The sequence below is a fragment of the Staurois parvus genome, unplaced genomic scaffold (assembly GCF_062004578.1).
Source record: "Staurois parvus isolate SC_StPar_1 unplaced genomic scaffold, SC_StPar_1.0 ptg000131l, whole genome shotgun sequence".
Taxonomy (NCBI): Eukaryota; Metazoa; Chordata; class Amphibia; order Anura; family Ranidae; genus Staurois; species Staurois parvus.
This window is the reverse complement of record NW_028317927.1, coordinates 5,135,076-5,153,901: the sequence shown is the minus strand read 5'-3', so window position 1 is coordinate 5,153,901 and position 18,826 is coordinate 5,135,076. Positions and strand designations below refer to the sequence as shown.

The 18,826-nt window shown below is 37.8% G+C and overlaps 1 protein-coding gene across 4 annotated transcripts in view; it reads left to right on the top strand.

The window, feature by feature from the left end:
* The window catches only part of DOCK10 (dedicator of cytokinesis 10), a 385,846-nt gene that overhangs the window by 220,848 nt on the left and 146,172 nt on the right, over positions 1 to 18,826 (top strand). For all 4 annotated transcript variants that reach the window (XM_089672577.1, XM_089672576.1, XM_089672575.1 and 1 more), the window contains exons 8-13: positions 2,933 to 3,116; positions 6,212 to 6,300; positions 10,791 to 10,874; positions 11,433 to 11,579; positions 12,955 to 13,182; positions 15,958 to 16,080. In XM_089672577.1, coding sequence (XP_089528703.1) covers positions 2,933 to 3,116; positions 6,212 to 6,300; positions 10,791 to 10,874; positions 11,433 to 11,579; positions 12,955 to 13,182; positions 15,958 to 16,080 — 855 coding nt within the window. The remainder of the gene's footprint in view (positions 1 to 2,932; positions 3,117 to 6,211; positions 6,301 to 10,790; positions 10,875 to 11,432; positions 11,580 to 12,954; positions 13,183 to 15,957; positions 16,081 to 18,826) is intronic.

The following is an 18,826-nucleotide window of genomic DNA, read 5'->3' as shown; positions in this document are numbered from 1 at the left end:
CTTTATTTTAGAATAATTCCTTGACATTGAGACTCTGTATAGTGGATGCTTTATGTGATCAAAAATGTTAGTGCTTATTAAACAATATACATGCATTAAGGTCCAAGCACAATGGCCTCCTAGCATTCAGTCATCTCATTTCTTTGATGCTTTAGACCATTGATACATATGTTTAACAAGAATTTGTCAGGAATAATCAATTGTGAACATTATAATAGTGCAGTCTTACTTCTTGTTCAAACACTGTATTGGTATTATAACATAGGAAACAAGACATTAACAGCAGGCATTGGACATTACATTGACTTAAAGATATGGGGGAGAAACATGAAATATGTCGATGTCCTTATATGGAGAGGGAAAGCAAGGGGCATGAAAACAAAGCAGCACAACTTATAATACTAGGAAAACAAAATTATTAACAAAACTATTAACATATTCCAAAGAGAGTGAACAGTGGGGGTAATGACTCGCCCGTGCTGCATGGAGAGTTAGGGGCAGACAGAGGAGGACCAAAGAGGGGAGGGGGATGGGAGGGGGTAAAATAACTTCTATGGGATAGCTATGTGTACTGTTATTTAGCTGTAGACTGTACCTGTCATAGCAGAAATATAATAACAGCCCAGTGTTAGGCTGTAAAATTACCATGGAGTCTGGCCTCTATCCTCCCTGAGCTCAATACTAACAACTGCCAGAACTACATAATGAGAAGAAAACATATGTAAATCATCTAAAGTGAAATCCCTGGGATGCTAGGCTATACTGGTGGAACAATTTTAGAGTGAAGATTTAAATAATTAAAATGCCTTTTGGTTACAAGTTTCTGTTAAATTGGTTTCACGTTTAAAGTGGTCCTATTGCTCAGTCATCAGATCTATGTGGGGCACTGACGTATCATCCTCCCATTCTGAGGTCCTACAGTATATCCTACTCCTTTGTTTTTACTAGTTCCTTGTTTAGTATAAAATACAGCTTTACATGTGTTTACATATCTGTTGTTACATGAGACCCTATAAATTGTTGTAAATAAGAGAAAATGATCTTTAAAGAAAATCCATCAATAAAATACAAGCAAGTTGTGGTTCCTCATGCCACTACTGTGTCCTGGTAACATAGAAGCCAGTGGTAGGAACCTCAATGTATGACAGGTATATCAACACCCCCCAGGAAGTGTCAGATTCAGAAGAGTTTTTAACCACTTTACTGCAGGCGGGCAGCTTCTGTAGGCAAAGCGGCGTACGGGTACATCGCTGCTTACTTGACATCCAACACAGGGCTCTGTACACAGGGAACGATCTGTCAGTTTCTCTTCCTGGCAAAGCAGGGATGAGAAACTAACAGATCTCTTAGTAAAATCAGCACACTTTACATGCATTATGCATGTAGGCACACATTTAACCCCTGAATACCCTAGATTTTAGCCCCTTCCCAGCCAGTGTCATTAGTACAGTACATTATTACTGACCACTGTATTAATGTCACTGGTGATGTCAGTGGCAGTTAGTCAGTGGCAATTAGTGTCAGATTGCTCACCGTATTCTTGCAGCCCCATTAGTAGTATAAAAAAAAATTCCAGTATATTTACCATAGTTTGTAGGCACTGTAACTTTCACGCAAAACAATCAATATACACTTATTGGAATTTTTTTTATCAAAGACATGTAGCAGAATACATTTTGGCCAACATTTAGCAATTAGATTTTTTAGAAATTTTATGTTTTATAGCAGAAAGTAAAAAATATTGTTTTGTTTTTTTAAACTTTTCGGTCTTTTTTCATTTATATTGCAATAAATAAAAAACCCAATGGTAATCAGCTCTAATTGTGTGAAAAAAATTATATAAATTTAATTTGGGTACAGTGTTGCATAACCGTGCAATTACAGATTAAGGTAGTTCAGTGCAGTACAGCAAAAAATGGCCTTGTCATGAAGGGGGTAAAATCTTCCAGAGCTGAAATGGTTAAGGGACCCCTTCTCCAAAGGCATTGATGTCCTGTGTGGGCAGCAGGAGAGGTAAGTAGCATGTAGCTTTTCTACAGGGGCCATATTTTAACCACTTTTTTTAAGCAACAGAGTTGCTGATGACATTGTTTTTTCTTTTCAAGCTTGGGAGCTTCCATGTTTTGTTGTATTAAATTAGCCACCAGAGAGGGCTATCGGTGGTTTACCACAGTAGCCCTGTCTCACTAGAAACCAGAAAAATTTGGCTGCACACTCCACTAAAACGTGGATTTATTGAAGCATAGTATAAAGATCAATATTACAACATATGAGCACACAGGCGAAGTGATAGCATGGAAAAAAGTTGATGCGTTTCACGCTCCGTAGCACTTATTCATAACCAAGATATGGCACTAACATCATCACTAGCCCTGTCTCAATCTTAACAAATGATGAGATAAGATATCAATCACTTAGGGTGAGAATTGTTTCAGGGAGTTGGCCAGCTCATAGCCTTGCATTGTGAGAGGAAGCAGTGATGTGCAGTCATTATGTAGTACTTCAAAGCAGTAAGTTGAACCTGCATAGGTATGTTATCAGAAAATATACCTGCTGCCATGTAAATATATAATTACAAATATTTGCAGAAACAAGATCTTACAGCATTGACACTGATTGATAAGATGTTTACTTCAAACTGACATTTTTTATAAAACTAAAAAAGACAAAAAAAATTCCCACTTTAAATTGTTAGTAAATCTCTTCTGATAAATGCACTCAATGCAAATATTGTTGATGAGAGTGAAATCCTTTGTTGTGGCTCATTTATTTAAAAAAAAAAAAGAAAATAGTCGTTTGCGGGTGCCATTTTCTTATTTATGGTATATAATATTCATTGCTGGCTCCTTTTTTCATTTATGATAGCTTTCCAGTGTCTTTCTATATGTCTAATTTGGGAATGGGATATCTTCCCTCTTTCTGTTTGTATCAGAATAAACAGCTTAGGAAGCATGCCTTTGAGCTGAAAATGAATGATCTGACATACTTTGTGCTGGCAGCTGAGAGCGAGCAGGATATGGATGACTGGATTTCTACTCTCAACAAAATCTTACAAATAAATCCAGAAGGAACTATTCCAGAAAGGAAAAGCACAGATTTATCTGATCATAAACTCGGTACAAGCACTATTTTTTTACACAAACTAATTATTTACATTGATGAAAATCTACACTGTGCAGTTCATTTGGCAAGATCTCTTTATTTTAGAATAACTGAACTCTCTGGGCAATTTCCAGAATAAGAGAATTCTGTAAAACACGTCCCCCAGTAGTAACATAGATGTGTTCATACTGCAGAATGAAACAGCAGAGGGATGGATGGGAACTGATGCCAAAACAATTTGTTCAGATCAGTTTTGAACTAGGGATTTATTTTATGAAGATGTCTTCTTCATTTTAAAGGAATTATTTGAATTGGTAAAGAGCAGCATGCAAAGTGCAGTGGCCAAAGGAGTCAACTGGCAATCTGCTCCTAAATATGATATTCATTGCTCTTTACACACCACATTCATTTTAGCCTGTAATGGTTAGAGGGGATTATGTTGATATTTTGGTCTCTTTATTACTATCAGGGGCGGACTGACCATTTGGAAACTCGGCACTGCCCGAGGGCCTGGGGTCAGTAGGGGGCCCCATGAGATGCCCCTAGTACCTTTTTCATAGGCTTTCTTGAGTTTGGGCAAGGACACAGGGGCCCCATGATACCCTATTGCCCGGTGGCCCCATGAGTTGTCAGTCCGCCCTGATTACTATTATACCATCATCTTTAAAAAAGTCAGCAAAGTGGTTTAGATAGCATGCAACAGGGGACCTAATAGGCAGTGGAGTACTTTTTACATGGAAATATATCTGGGCACCCAGGTATGGTGACAAGCTAGTGCTAGTAATCCAGCTTCATTGGCACTGGCCAATCCTGAACCAAATGGATCTATCCAAATAAGGTCCTAAAACTATTACATACAGTCAAGTCCATAAATATTGGGACATCGACACAATTCTAACATTTTTGGCTCTATACACCACCACAATGGATTTGAAATGAAACAAACAAGATGTGCTTTAACTGCAGACTGTCAGCTTGAATTTGAGGGTATTTACATCCAAATCAGGTGAACGGTGTAGGAATTACAACAGTTTGCATATGTGCCTCCCACTTATTAAGGGACCAAAAGTAATGGGACAGAATAATAATCATAAATCAAACGTTCACTTTTTAATACTTGGCTGTAAATCCTTTGCAGTCAATTACAGCCTGAAGTCTGGAACACATAGACATCACCAGACGCTGGGTTTCATCCCTGGAGATGCTCTGCCAAGCCTCTACTTCAACTGTCTTTAGTTCCTGCTTGTTCTTGGGGCATTTTCCCTTCAGTTTTGTCTTCAGCAAGTGAAATGCATGCTCAATCGGATTCAGGTCAGGTGATTGACTTGGCCTTTGCATAACATTCCACTTCTTTCCCTTAAAAAACTCTTTGGTTGCTTTTTCAGTATGCTTTGGGTCATTGTCCATCTGCACTGTGAAGCGGTGTTCAATGAGTTCTGAAGCATTTGACTGAATATGAGCAGAGATATTGCCCAAAACACTTCAGAATTCATCCTGCTGCTTTTGCCAGCAGTCACATCATCAATAAATACAAGAGAAGCAGTTCCATTGGCAGTCATACATGCCCACGCCATGACACTACCACCACCATGCTTCACTGATGAGGTGGTATGCTTAGGATCATGAGCAGTTCCTTTTCTTCTCCATACTCTTCTCTTCCCATCACTCTGGTACAAGTTGATCTTGGTCTCATCTGTCCATAGGATGTTGTTCCAGAACTGTGAAGGCTTTTTTAGATGTCGTTTGGCAAACTCTAATCTGGCCTTCCTGTTTTTGAGGCTCACCAATGGTTTACATCTTGTGGTGAACCCTCTGTATTCACTCTGGTGAAGTCTTCTCTTGATTGTTGACTTTGACACACATACACCTACCTCCTGGAGAGTGTTCTTGATCTGGCCAACTGTTGTGAAGGGTGTTTTCTTCACCGGGGAAAGAATTCTTTGGTCATCCACCACAGCTGTTTTCTGTGGTCTTCCAGGTCTTTTGGTGTTGCTAAGCTCACCGTTGCGTTCCTTCTTTTTAAGAATGTTCCAAACAGTTGTTTTGGCTACGCCTAATGTTTTTGCTATCTCTCTGATGGGTTTGTTTTGTTTTTTCAGCCTAATGATGGCTTGCTTCACTGATAGTGACAGCTCTTTGGATCTTATCTTGAGAGTTGACAGCAATAGATTCCAAATGCAAATAGCACACTTGAAATGAACTCTGGACCTTTTATCTGCTCATTGTAATTGGGATAATGAGGGAAAAACACACACCTGGCCATGGAACAGCTGAGAAGCCAATTGTCCCATTACCTTTGGTCCCTTAACAAGTGGGAAGCACATATGCAAACTGTTGTAATTCCTACACCATTCACCTGATTTGGATGTAAATACCCTCAAATTAAGGCTGACAGTCTGCAGTTAAAGCACATCTTGTTCGTTTCATTTAAAATCCATTGTGGTGGTGTATAGAGCAAAAAATGTTAGAATTGTGTCGATGTCCCAATATTTATGGACCTGACTCTATACTGGGTTTGATTTACTAAAGGCAAATAGACTGTGCACTTTGCAAGTGTAGTTTCACACATTTTCCCCAGATCAGCTATGCTGATTTCCATTATTCAATCATGTGCAAGCAAATATGTTGTTATTTTTTTAATTTTTCTTGAACCTGATTGGGTATTCTTTACAAAGTGAAGCTTCAACACATTCACTACTGTAAGCTCTGGGGGTGATTAGTGCAATTGCACTTGTAAAATGTGCATTCTATTTGCCTTTAGTAAATCAGCCCCATTGTCTCTTTCTTTTTCAAGGTTTGCATCAACCTTCTAGTTGAAATCTTTACAGAGGGTGCTACTTCTTCTGTACAGAGGGTACCAGCATTAAATGAGATGATGGCTGTGGTATTAGTGTACTTACAAAAATGGTTAAAACAAGAAACTGAGCAAATAGAATGGTAGGATGGAGGCTTAGGCTTAAAAACTTGCATAGGGAACTGTAGACCTCAAAGTTTGACTCTGTCAGTAAAAAGCCATTATTGTTAATGAAAATGTAATCATTGACTTGTTTGTTCATGTTAGAATTACTTGTAAACTGTAATCTGATTCATATATTACATTTTTTTTTAGATGAACCATCAGAACCATTTGTGAATTCTGAAACTCAAAATGAGGAAACTGACAGTGCAGACAATTCTCTCAACCCCGACCTTGCAAAGGTAAGATAAAAATGAACATTTTAATAACATCTCATGAGTACAGTAGGTCCATGTACACCTTAAGGCGAACCCTAAACATATAAGTAAGGTCCACTTACGTAATTATGAATGGCCATCTCCCCATGCCATAATTTTAAACTAAAATAAAAACAAAAGCCTGTGTTTAAAAAAGGTTAGTTAATGAACTAACCTTACTCCCAGCTTCTGTATTGCAGGGATGACATCACCATTCTTCTGACAAGAACCTGCAGAATGCTGAGTAGCCCAAAGCTAGCAAGATTACATCTACTTCACCACCTCACCCCTGGCTTCTGTAGTTCAGGGAGTCACGTAACCACCCATCTGGAGAGGAGGCATTTTTGAGTAGCCTCAGTCTAGTGAGCTGATGCACAGTGCGTGAGTATCTTTTTGTAAGATTCTGATGAAGGCTATTCAGAATTCCGTGGGATCTCTCAAGAATGATGGTAATATCATTCTTGTTTAGGCACTGTATATGGAAGCTGGGGGTAAGGTAAGTGTATAAACTTACCTTTTTTGTTTTACCCACAAGTTTATTTTTTGCGGGAGGTTTTTAGTGCAGTATTTTGCCATGAGATAGGGGGACCTTGGTAAAAAGTGAGCCTTGTATTTTTTGTGCAAGATCTGCTTTAATAATCCTGGATGTAATCACAAATAGGTGATGTCAGTAAAAACTTGTGAACTAGAAACTTGAATATGATATCATCGGGATCAAATATTAACTCCCAAATTAGTATTCAGATATACCTTGGTAAATTGCCAAATTAAGCACTAATAGAAAAATCTGGTATTCCCTGTTCCAGTAAGGGTATTAAGGTTTGCCATTTCGTAGTTCAAGAGCTAGAATTATTAGAGAGAGATCTACCACTAAAAAAAGATCGCAACTGCTCTTACAGGGTAACAAATCTGTCTGGCTGCTCTCACAGGAGCAGCAATTATGAAGAGGTTGCTCTTAAAGTGAATTATTACTAGTACTTCTACTTTAGAACACCTGTCCTATTTTTGTCCTATTTGTGGAGATCCTGCACTCATAAATCCTCTCTCGTAGGCTTCAGTTCATCAGTTAAAGATAAATATACTAAAGTGACTGGCTTCCTACTTATTTTTCTTCCCACCATACACCAAGAACCAGACCATAAACTCGGCCATAGATGGAGCATATTTCTCTCCTGCAACCACAGGTCGCAGGAAAAAAAATTTCTGGATTTCCCCATTAACACTAACTGTTTTGATGGGGGAATCCAGCAAATTTCTTTACTGCTGAGCCATTGTGTTCTCCCAGCAGGGGGTGGGTCCCCAAACACAGTGATAATTGCTAGTGGCTATAATAGTCCCATGTAAAATTTGACAGGCTGGTTGTACCCAAGGTGATTGATCAATCAACTTGGGTACATTCATTCTGCCCAAACATGGTTTGAATCCTGGCCGGTCTCTGCTGAATCAGCCAAGAGTTGAACCACCTATGGTCAGCTTTAGATGGAAATGTTAGCCTGCCAATAGGTTGTTACCTACCATCTCAGGAGTAGGAGTGCTAGGTTTGAAAATCTGCTTAGTCATAAGTCCAGGGCATTTCCAGCACATGTTTTATATTTTTAACTTTTTATGCTCAAGGTTAAATTAGACTTTAACTTTAGGGTGGAGGGTGGTGGAGATCTGGTAGATTTCTAGATATTGTACAACATTGTCTGTAAGAACTGTATTGGATTTCCTACATTTTGGCTTGAAAATACCACATGATTTTACCCATGTGGTTATCTTGAGTTCTCATGGTCAGCTGTGTTCTTAGTATTACTAGACACAAGATAAACATTTGTCAGTCAATGGGACTAAAATCCATTGTGGGATGTTGATATTGGCTGATATTGACTTCAGCACTGTTTGCATCATGGATTTTACATTCTGTGCCTTAGGTGCACTCAATCTTCAGTAACATGTCAGTGTGCACTGATAATTGTGTCCACTAGAAAGAGCTAATATTCTTTTGCCGTTTATATGATTTGGAATTGAATTTCAGTGTTCGTAATTCATCCATTGTCAGATTGAGCAGGGATATTAGAAGTCTTTTGGGCCAGATAGCTACTGCAGTTATTTTGGGCTATGCAGTCTTTCCAAAAGGAGTGTGACGTGTAAATGTACATATACAGTCAGGTCCATAAATATTGGGACATCAACACAATTCTAACATTTTTGGCTCTATACACCACCTCAATGGATTTGAAATGAAACAAACAAGATGTGCCTCCCACTTGTTAAGGGACCAAAAGTAATGGCACAATTGGCTTCTCAGCTGTTCCATGGCCAGGTGTGTGTTATTCCCTCATTATCCCAATTACAATGAGCAGATAAAAGGTCAAGAGCGCATTTCAAGTGTGCTATTTGCATTTAGAATCTGTTGCTGTCAACTCTCAAGATGAGATCCAAAGAGCTGTCACTATCAGTTAAGCAAGCCATCATTAGGCTGAAAAAACAAAACAAACCCTTCAGAGAGATAGCAAAAACATTAGGCGTGGCCAAAACAACTGTTTGGAACATTCTTAAAAAGAAGGAACGCACCGGTGAGCTTAGCAACACCAAAAGACCCGGAAGACCACGGAAAACAACTGTGGTGGATGACCAAAGAATTCTTTCCCTGGTGAAGAAAACACCCTTCGCAACAGTTGGCCAGATCAAGAACACTCTCCAGGAGGTAGGTGTATGTGTGTCAAAGTCAACAATCAAGAGAAGACTTCACCAGAGTGAATACAGAGGGTTCACCACAAGATGTAAACCATTGGTGAGCCTCAAAAACAGGAAGGCCAGATTAGAGTTTGCCAAACGACATCTAAAAAAGCCTTCACAGTTCTGGAACAACATCCTATGGACAGATGAGACCAAGATCAACTTGTACCAGAGTGATGGGAAGAGCAGAGTATGGAGAAGGAAAGGAACTGCTCATGATCCTAAGCATACCACCTCATCAGTGAAGCATGGTGGTGGTAGTGTCATGGCGTGGGCATGTATGACTGCCAATGGAGCTGGTTCTCTTGTATTTATTGATAACGTGACTGCTGACAAAAGCAGCAGGATGAATTCTGAAGTGTTTCGGGCAATATTATCTGCTCATATTCAGCCAAATGCTTCAGAACTCATTGGATGCCGCTTCACAGTGCAGATGGACAATGACCCAAAGCATACTGAAAAAGCAACCAAAGAGTTTTTTAAGGGAAAGAAGTGGAATGTTATGCAATGGCCAAGTCAATCACCTGACCTGAATCTGATTGAGCATGCATTTCACTTGCTGAAGACAAAACTGAGGGGAAAATGCCCCAAGAACAAGCAGGAACTGAAGACAGTTGCAGTAGAGGCCTGGCAGAGCATCACCAGGGATGAAACCCAGCGTCTGGTGATGTCTATGCATTCCAGACTTCAGGCTGTAATTGACTGCAAAGGATTTGCAACCAAGTATTAAAAAGTGAAAGTTTGATTTATGATTATTATTCTGTCCCATTACTTTTGGTCCCTTAACAAGTGGGAGCCACATATGCAAACTGTTGTAATTCCTACACCATTCACCTGATTTGGATGTAAATACCCTCAAATTAAAGCTGTCAGTCTGCAGTTAAAGCACATCTTGTTTGTTTCATTTCAAATCCATTGAGGTGGTGTATAGAGCCAAAAATTTTAGAATTGTGTCAATGCCCCAATATTTATGGACCTGACTGTATGTGATATTGCACATTAACCTGTTTGAATTCACACTTATGAAACTTGGCTACTTCTAAGGCTCAGAACCCTCATCAGTTTACATTTATGTGGGTTGCCTTCTCTATTCATTCTGTGCAGTGTGACCTTCATCCTTTTAAATCAACTTGAACGTTGTGTGAATAATGCTTTCGTAAATGATGAGGTACACTCATAGATTGAAGAAAGATGCACATTGGTAATAATTCTTGTGAGATATGGAATTATATATCTAAAACCTTAAGTTACTGGGAACCAAAACACATCAATTAGTGAGCTGGAAACCTGTACCCAGAGGAATATGTAGTTTGTCTCATTCTGAGAATGCGAGTTGCCTTGTTATCATGGTGATCCAATAAATTTAGCACTTTCTGAATTGCTGATCCAGGACACATATGCAGATGGTAAATTCCAACCTAATACACTGCATATTTGTTCTAGGTTGGTGATTTAGTGCTGACACCAGTGGTTCAGACTGTCAGCCAGGCAACTGGCCTTTTAAAATTCAGATCAGCAATGGAAGCCTACATGCTTTGAACATTCTGGGTTTCCTAAAAACATAGTGGGCTGTGTTCTGTACTTGTGTTTCTGTTTTGCATTTTCAAGTTTTATCCATTTTTGTGTAATACCTTGCTGATTAAGAAAATACATTTTTAAAGCCATATTTGAAAAAAAACATTTGGATTAAGGAACTTAAATGTTGAAGTAAGCTAACTGAAACCGATTTCTTTAGTATGACTGTCTTTGCTCAGTACCTTACAGAGACCGAAGAAACTATAAAATCCTCTAGAAGTGCGGACCGTCACAACCTTTTCTCTTTAGACCCGGATTTATGTGTAAGTAATTCTATCTGGAGCCAACCCATATACACTTTTCTATGTTTAATCAAATGCATTTTCCTACAATTAATATGGGTTATTGAATATGTTTTTAAAGATAATCAGTCAAAATTGGGTATTTGCAGCCCAACTCCAGGCACAATAAGCTTACCAGGGTTAAAGTTGTTAAACACTTCTTTGATTCAAAAGCCACTTCCCATCATGTAAAACTTTGTCTACATCCCAGCAGATTTTGCATGCTCCAGTTTAATGAATCCCCCTTTGGCTAAAATATTATAACAGTTCACAATTCAGATAATTACAGATGCCCATTGATGCCTTGTTTTTTACATAATGCTGTTTATTAGGTTAACCTACTTTGAAATATCAGTATTGTATGCAGTTAAACTGATGTACTGATTGCTATAGGTTAGTTATTAATTTTGCCCTTTTAACTTATTATTAAATAAAGTGCAATGATTTATGAGTTTGTCACAGTTACAATACATACATTTTAGGCAAATATGTAACCAGCTATTGTGATTCCAGATAATCTGTGTGGGTTAATATTTTTAGGTAACAAAGCTTCAGAACTCAGCAAGTGATTCTGTGATCAAACCTTTGGAGGAAAAGACTGCTAAGAGGATTATGGTATCTTGTAAATCTCTCACTCTGAATCTTCAGGCTTGCCTCAGGGAAAATGACACCGAACCAGTTACAAATGTATGTTGTCCATGAACTTTCCTATATTAGAACCAAATGATAAGTTAGACTGAATTATTTAACTATATATATAGACCTTCATTAAATACATTACATTAGTCAGGTTTTGTTATTCCAAAAATTTCCTAATATGTTGTCAACAAACGTATATAATCTAAGGTCTAAGGGACCATTTACACCATACTGTGCAGTTTAGCATACTGTGCAGTTTAGCATTATTGGCACATTGATCCCTGTTCTATTGCATGGGCCCATTAATTTAAAAAAAAAAAAAAAACCTGACAACACAGCACACCACAACACATTTATTCACATTTATGTATTGTGGTGCATTGAAGGATCAAGAGCCTTGTTTATCGCGTTGACATGCAGCGAGGCCCAATAAAAATTAATTGGATGCCCCCCAAAATGCATGTACAATGCAGGTTACCATCACATGTCACACAGCAGAACGCACACCCAGTACAGTTTGGCTGGCTCCTTATCTGCATCAGAGATGAATAACCTGTTGTCAGGAGTTCAAACTTATGTTGGAGGACTACAAGATCGCTCTACTTTTATCTTATATAGATAAAATATTTTGAAGGTGTTAAACTGATGATTATATATTTTGGATCTACAAAAAAATCTAGCATACTTAAGGTGCATCAGCACTATGTGTATTTTTACATAGAATTGGCGTAAATCTGAGATTGATGTTAGCTTCATATAATCCTCTCGCTTAGGAAAGGGCAGTGTTATCACTTTGACCACTCAGGGCTTTGTTCTTTTGAACAGGGTTATTTCTGTTTATGTGTTTATTCAGTCATGCAGAGTTTGAATTGCCCAGTTTTGAGATCAGTGCACTATAATATAAATGTCTGGTGACTCAGATAGTTACAGTTTGGATATCAGTGGTGGGTGGGCTTATCCTGTAGTATGATTCTAAATTGAAATTTTTTAAAATTATATTTTATACATAGCATACTGCTTGATGCACATTTGTTTCTTTCTGATTGGTGTGCCAAGAACAAACCTTTTTTTTTTTCCCACAGAATTTATGCACAAGCACCTAAAAATAAATGCAGTGGAAAGCAGAAAGAACATATTGTATCATTTAAAGAAAGTTATTTTTTTGTCTACTTCTATGTACATTATCCTGTTCCCATTTGCAGTTTGGATACTAATATTGTACCTAGATACTTGATCATTATACCTAGTGCTAAACCATAGCCTCCTCATTTATTGCTATCATGTGCTGTCTCAACCTCATTAGGGGTTTTGCTAAGACCTGCCTCAAATTGTAACTGCTTCATAATGTATGAATAGTTTGTGAAAATGTGTTTTTTGTATTTGCAAACCTGGTCATTTCTGTGCTCCTCTTATGTGTTCACAGATTGAGCCATTTTTTGTAAACCTGGCTCTGTTTGACATTAAAGATGGGAGAAAGATATCAGCAGATTTCCATGTAGACCTGAACCATGACATTGTAAGACAACTGATTTGCCCATCTACAGTAGCTATAAAGAATGGTACAATGTCACCATCCACTAGTCGGTCAAAAGAATTGGAGGAGCCTGAGATCCGTGGCTTTCCTGAGAAGTGGATGCAGTACCCTAGACAGGTAGACTTTGTTATAATGTGTATATAATAATGTCACAATATACAAAAAAGCATGCTTCATGCTTGTAGGACCTTCATTGTATCTGTATAGTTTTATTAAAGGTTGATCATATGTTTTTATGGAAGTCTAGCAGCATGTCTCAAAACAAGTAGCTGATTTAAAGTAAAAAAAAACTTTAGGGAAAAAAATTAGTACAAATACTCTGCAAGGAGTGGAAAATCCTCCTGCGCTCCACAGATATAAAAATTGATCTAATACCAGTGCTAGCTGCTATCACCTCTTCCCTATACCATAGAAATATGTCAAATTCAATCAAAATGGTGAAGCGCTATGCTTTAAATTCTAATCACTATGATTATAAAGTGCAATAAATGACTGAATAAATAGGAACCCACTATGATAATCTGTGTGCAATTCTGTAAATAATGTGCCACAAAACTAAGTCCCCATATCTCAAATATAAATCATAGGGATATGGAAATAAAATGAACATAATATAAACAAGTGCAATATAAACCAAATAAATAATGCAGATATTAAATAAATTCACAGTGATGTAATGTTAATAAACCACACTTGTGATAATGTGTAAGCACTTATAGGTATTATCTGATATGCCAAACAAACGGCTAATCAAGCCAATCATGTGAGATAAATCAGTGATGTGCCACTCAATTTATACAAACAAAGTGACAAGTGCTCAAAATATACAATATGAATATAATCACAAAGAAACAATCCACAGTAAAGTGCAAAATAATATGTGCAAACAATAATGGTGTGCAAAATCAGCAAATAAAGTGCTTCACTTCTCCACTCCAAACTTGATATGTGCTCTGGTAACACTCAAACGTGAAATAAAATCCAAACGTGACTAGATCTGATAAAAAATTATATAAAGATGACCAACTATGATATCCATATGAAATATAGTGACGTAAATAAATGCACGCACTGAGACGTATAGTGGAATATAGATGTGATAAACGTCCCAAGTTGGTGTTTCAAGGTGCAAACATGAAGTAGTAATCCAGTTAGTCTCTACTCCGTGTGAATCCGTGATGGTGAAATTATAATAAGTGGCTGCAGATTGCACTCACCAGAGAGCGCAAATAAATGCACGTAAGTGAAACGCATGCTCAATTGGGTTGAGATCAGGTGATTGACTCGGCCATTACAGATTATTCCACTTCTTTTCCTTCAAAAGCTCCTGGGTTGCTTTTGCAGTGTGTTTTGGATCATTGTCCATTTGTACTGCGAAGCGCCATCCAATCAACTTTGCTGCATTTGGCTGAATCTTGGCTGACAGTATATCTTTAAACACTGCAGAATTCATCCGGCTACTTCTGTCTTCTGTCACATCATCAATAAACACCAATGACCCAGTGCCATGAGCTGTTCCAAGCCTTCTCCACACTTTTTTCTTCCCATCATTCTGGTACATATTAATCTTAGTTTCATCCGTCCAAAGAATGCTTTTCCAGAACTGGTCTGGCTTTTTTAGATGTTTTTTGGCAAAGTCTAATCTGGCTTTTCTATTTATCAGGCTTATGAATGGTTTGCACCTTGTGGTGAACCCTCTGTATTTGCTCTTGTCAGTCTTCTCTTGATTGTAGTCTTTGACAATGAAATGCCCACCTCCTGGAGAGTGTCTTTCACTTGTCTGGATGTTGTGAATGGGTTTCTCTTTACCATAGAGAGGATCCTGCAATCATCCACCACTGTTATCTTCCGTGGACGTCCATGCCTTTTTATGTTGCTGAGCTCACCGTGCGTTCTTCTTTCTTCAGAATGTACCAAACTGTTGATTTAGCCACTCCTAATGTTGCTACTATCTCTCTGATGGATTTATTTAATTTTTGAAGCCTTACAATGGCCTGTTTCACTTGCATGGACAGCTCCTTTGAACGCTTGATGCAGGTTCACAGCAATATATTTCAAATGCAAATACCACCCTTAGAATCAACTCCAGACCTTTTACCTGCTTAATTGATGAAGAAGTAATGAAGGAGTAGCCCACACCTGGCCATGAAACAGCTTTTGATTCAATTGTACAGTTACTTTTGGTCCCTTGAAAAAGGGGGGGTGGCTACTCTTAAGAGTTGTAATTCCTAAACCCTGCAATTTGAATGTACATACCCTCAAATTAAGCCTAAGAGTGTTCACTTTCAGCCCATATCCATTATATAACTATAGCTTGAATATGTGTTGGTAAATACCTGAAGAAAACTAAAATTGTGCCAGTGTCCAAATATATATAGATGTGACTGTATAGGGTACTAAAAAGCAGGAGCTTCCTAAGATGTGAAGGGCCAGCCAGGAGCACTATGGATCCAAAAGAAAGCAAAACATGTAGAACAAAATAGAAAAAAAAAGAAGAGGAAAAAGAGGAAGGAAAGAGAAAAAGAGGGAGACCCATGACCTGGGGCCCACCAGACACCCACCATAGTCACTCCAATCACAGAAGAGATGTCACAAGTATGGCTGAAGATGATTTAGGCTACTCTGATTTTCTCAGGTTCTCATCAGAAAGCTGACAACGTCACCCTCGTCTAGGCACTACTGATGGAATGGGTAGGGTAACTATACTTAATAACCTTTTCTCCACAGGCCTTTTCCAATTTAAATCTGATATTATTTATAAGGGTGAGGACCCTGATAAATTATGCATACCTTGCGTTTTACTGCAGGATCTACTTTAATATCTTATCCTATATTTGTTCTATTGTAGACTCCATTTGAAAGCCAACTTTACTTGTATCTTTTCTCTTTCAGGCAATTTTCTCCGTATCTAATCCACATGTTGACGTGGTCTTAGTTGCCAGAATAGAAAAAGTTCTTATGGGAAATATTGCCAGCAGTGCTGAACCATACATAAAGAACTCTGATTCCAGTAAAGTATGTTGTGTATTTTATGTCTTGCAATAGCATGCTGTATATTTTCTCTTCACATAAGTTATTATCATGGTACATGGATTTGTTGATCTTCTGTCATTTATGCTACAGTACAGTAAATGGTTATATGAGGAAAATAGAGTAACTAAAATGAGTAGAAAAAAACGATGTTGTCTTTGGGCAGAGTCCAGTTTGTTGAAAAAGTATCTATGACTCTTGGGGGTAATTCCTTTCAGAAAGAATTTATAACAGGGAGCTGCCTATGAGGAAGAAATACATTAGTGGGTCATATAGTTAAGCCTTTCCATCAGCCAAAAGTCCTAGGGCTATATTTGACCCAGTAAGAATTTGTTATCATCTTATCATCATAGTGCTGACATAAATAAGTCATAGTCATGTTTTGCGTTTACTACAATACATTGCAAATACAGTCAAGCTGCATTTTAAAGCTGAACATCCCGCTAATAACTGAAATGAAATTTTAGGGAGTAAATGTTGAGGTACTTCTGGTTTTTCTTACTGTTTCCAGTTGTTTGCTGGATGATTAAATTAATAAATACATCACATTAAATGATTTATATTTGTGTGCACGCCAACAAGATTGGTTGCACTAGCTGCTCCATTGTAGTTTCTAGCAGGCAGCAATGATGTAATCTTTGCATAGCCCACTGCTGCTCAAATCTGTTTATGTAATATACTCACTCTCATGGCTTACTGCTCAAATCTGTCTACAAAATATACTCACACTAATAGGATCTTTAGTTTGTGTCTAACTACATCACCATTATAAGACACAAGGAAGCCTTAAGGTCCCTCCCCCCAGACTGACAAATTGAAACGAAGCTCTAGGGGATAATGCAGAAGTACCCCTGAGTCACACATATCACTATGAACCTGTTGACTTGGGAACACTTTTGTTCCTGTTCATTTTGTGGCTGACAATTTAAATCATCTATCACTAGTACCTCTACCTTACTAATTAAACTACTAAACCCCTGTCTCTAATACTCTGTCATAAGCCAAAATTGTGTTCTAGGATCTGCAAACATCTTCAAATAAACTATTTCTTTCTATCCACCTAAACTTAATTATGAAACATTACTACCACTCTGACACACTGTATTGTACCATTGAACGTTCAGTGTGTTCCCCTAAAACACATCTTTTTGATGAAACTTGACATGTTCTGAAGTCATCTGCTAACTTAGCCACTTCATGTTATATTCTATACTGTTACATCTACTTCTTTATTCCCTTTTTATTAGTCAAATCTCTTTACAATTTATCTTACAGTTTACTCAAGCCATGACCTCTGTGTTTTAATTACTTATTCCATATTACCCATTAATGATATTTATTCTGTAGGCTCCTCTAATTCTTGGCTCTGATTTATACAAGCTGCATGACAGGTCCATTTTTAGCTACAAAGTGCATTTTACTTTAAAGTAAAACTATAGGCAAAACGTTTTTAATTTTGGATAGAGGAAGGGAAGGTTATAACCCCTGTCAGATTTAATTTTCGCCATCTGTATCCGATTGTGGAGATTTCACTTCCTGTTTCATAGCCAAACAGGAAGTGAGAGGAAATCCCTGCAAATTAAAGGAAATTCCTTGGGGACCCCCAGGTCACCAGATCTAGTGTACCTATTGAAAGATGTCCCCACTATTACTTTTCTGGGGACAACACAAAATTTGGGATTTTCTTTTAATTTCACTTTCAGTGATAACGATGGTAAACAGGACAAATAGACAAGGTGAATCTTCCTAATGGGGACACAGACAGCAATAAAAACTGACAGGCATCCATCTCCACTCTATCCAAAACGAAAAAAAAGTTTTGCCTTTAGTTATACTTTAACGTATTTTGGATTATGAATAGAGTTTTCCCCAATTAAAATTTTATATATTTTTATATCATTCCCTATTAGGTTGTACACTTATGTTCAAGACCTTCATATGTCTCATCTCCTCTCTTGCTATCAACCTTTGTTAAGATGTTTTTGTTATGCAAACAATCTATTGTTGTATATATTCAGTTACCTCAACAATGTGAAAAGTGAGGCACATGGATTATCAGAGTAGGAACATGCATGAATGAAAGCATGACCTTTGTTACCTAATAGTCTTTTTCACTCTGATACTCTTTAATTATCCTTTTTCTAGCTATTTTGTTGCCCACAAGTCCACAGACAGTTAATAGAATGTTCTTCAAAGCATGAGTCTCCATTTCAATGAGATCCCTTACTATTCTGTTACCAGTATTAGGACATATAGCTTGCAGCAGCTACGTGTTATGGGCTTTGGATCCCCAATTAATAGCTGCTGAGTTATTGGTAGACGTCAACTGGAACATGGAATTGCTTTCTTAGGTCACATAGCACTAGCTATAATTTGTGGCCACCACAGTCTTAACAACTCCTCAGTGTATGGCTGCTGTGGCAGTGGTTTACATGTCCTGAAAGTGGAGCACCATGGGATACCCCCCACCCCACCCCCACCATAATGCCAGATAGCTAAGTATATGCTTGCTTCAATAATGCCTCCCTGAACATTTAAAGTCTACCTAAATGTTGCATTTGCCTAAATTTGTAGTTTAAACTCATTTTAATTCAGAAATAAAATGTGCAATACTACATGCAAGTGTACTAACTCCTTGACAAACTAAAGAAATCTAGAATTCACATTATATCACACTATGCACGATTATGACCAGCAATATTATGGATTTTTTTTTTTACATTTGGTGGTT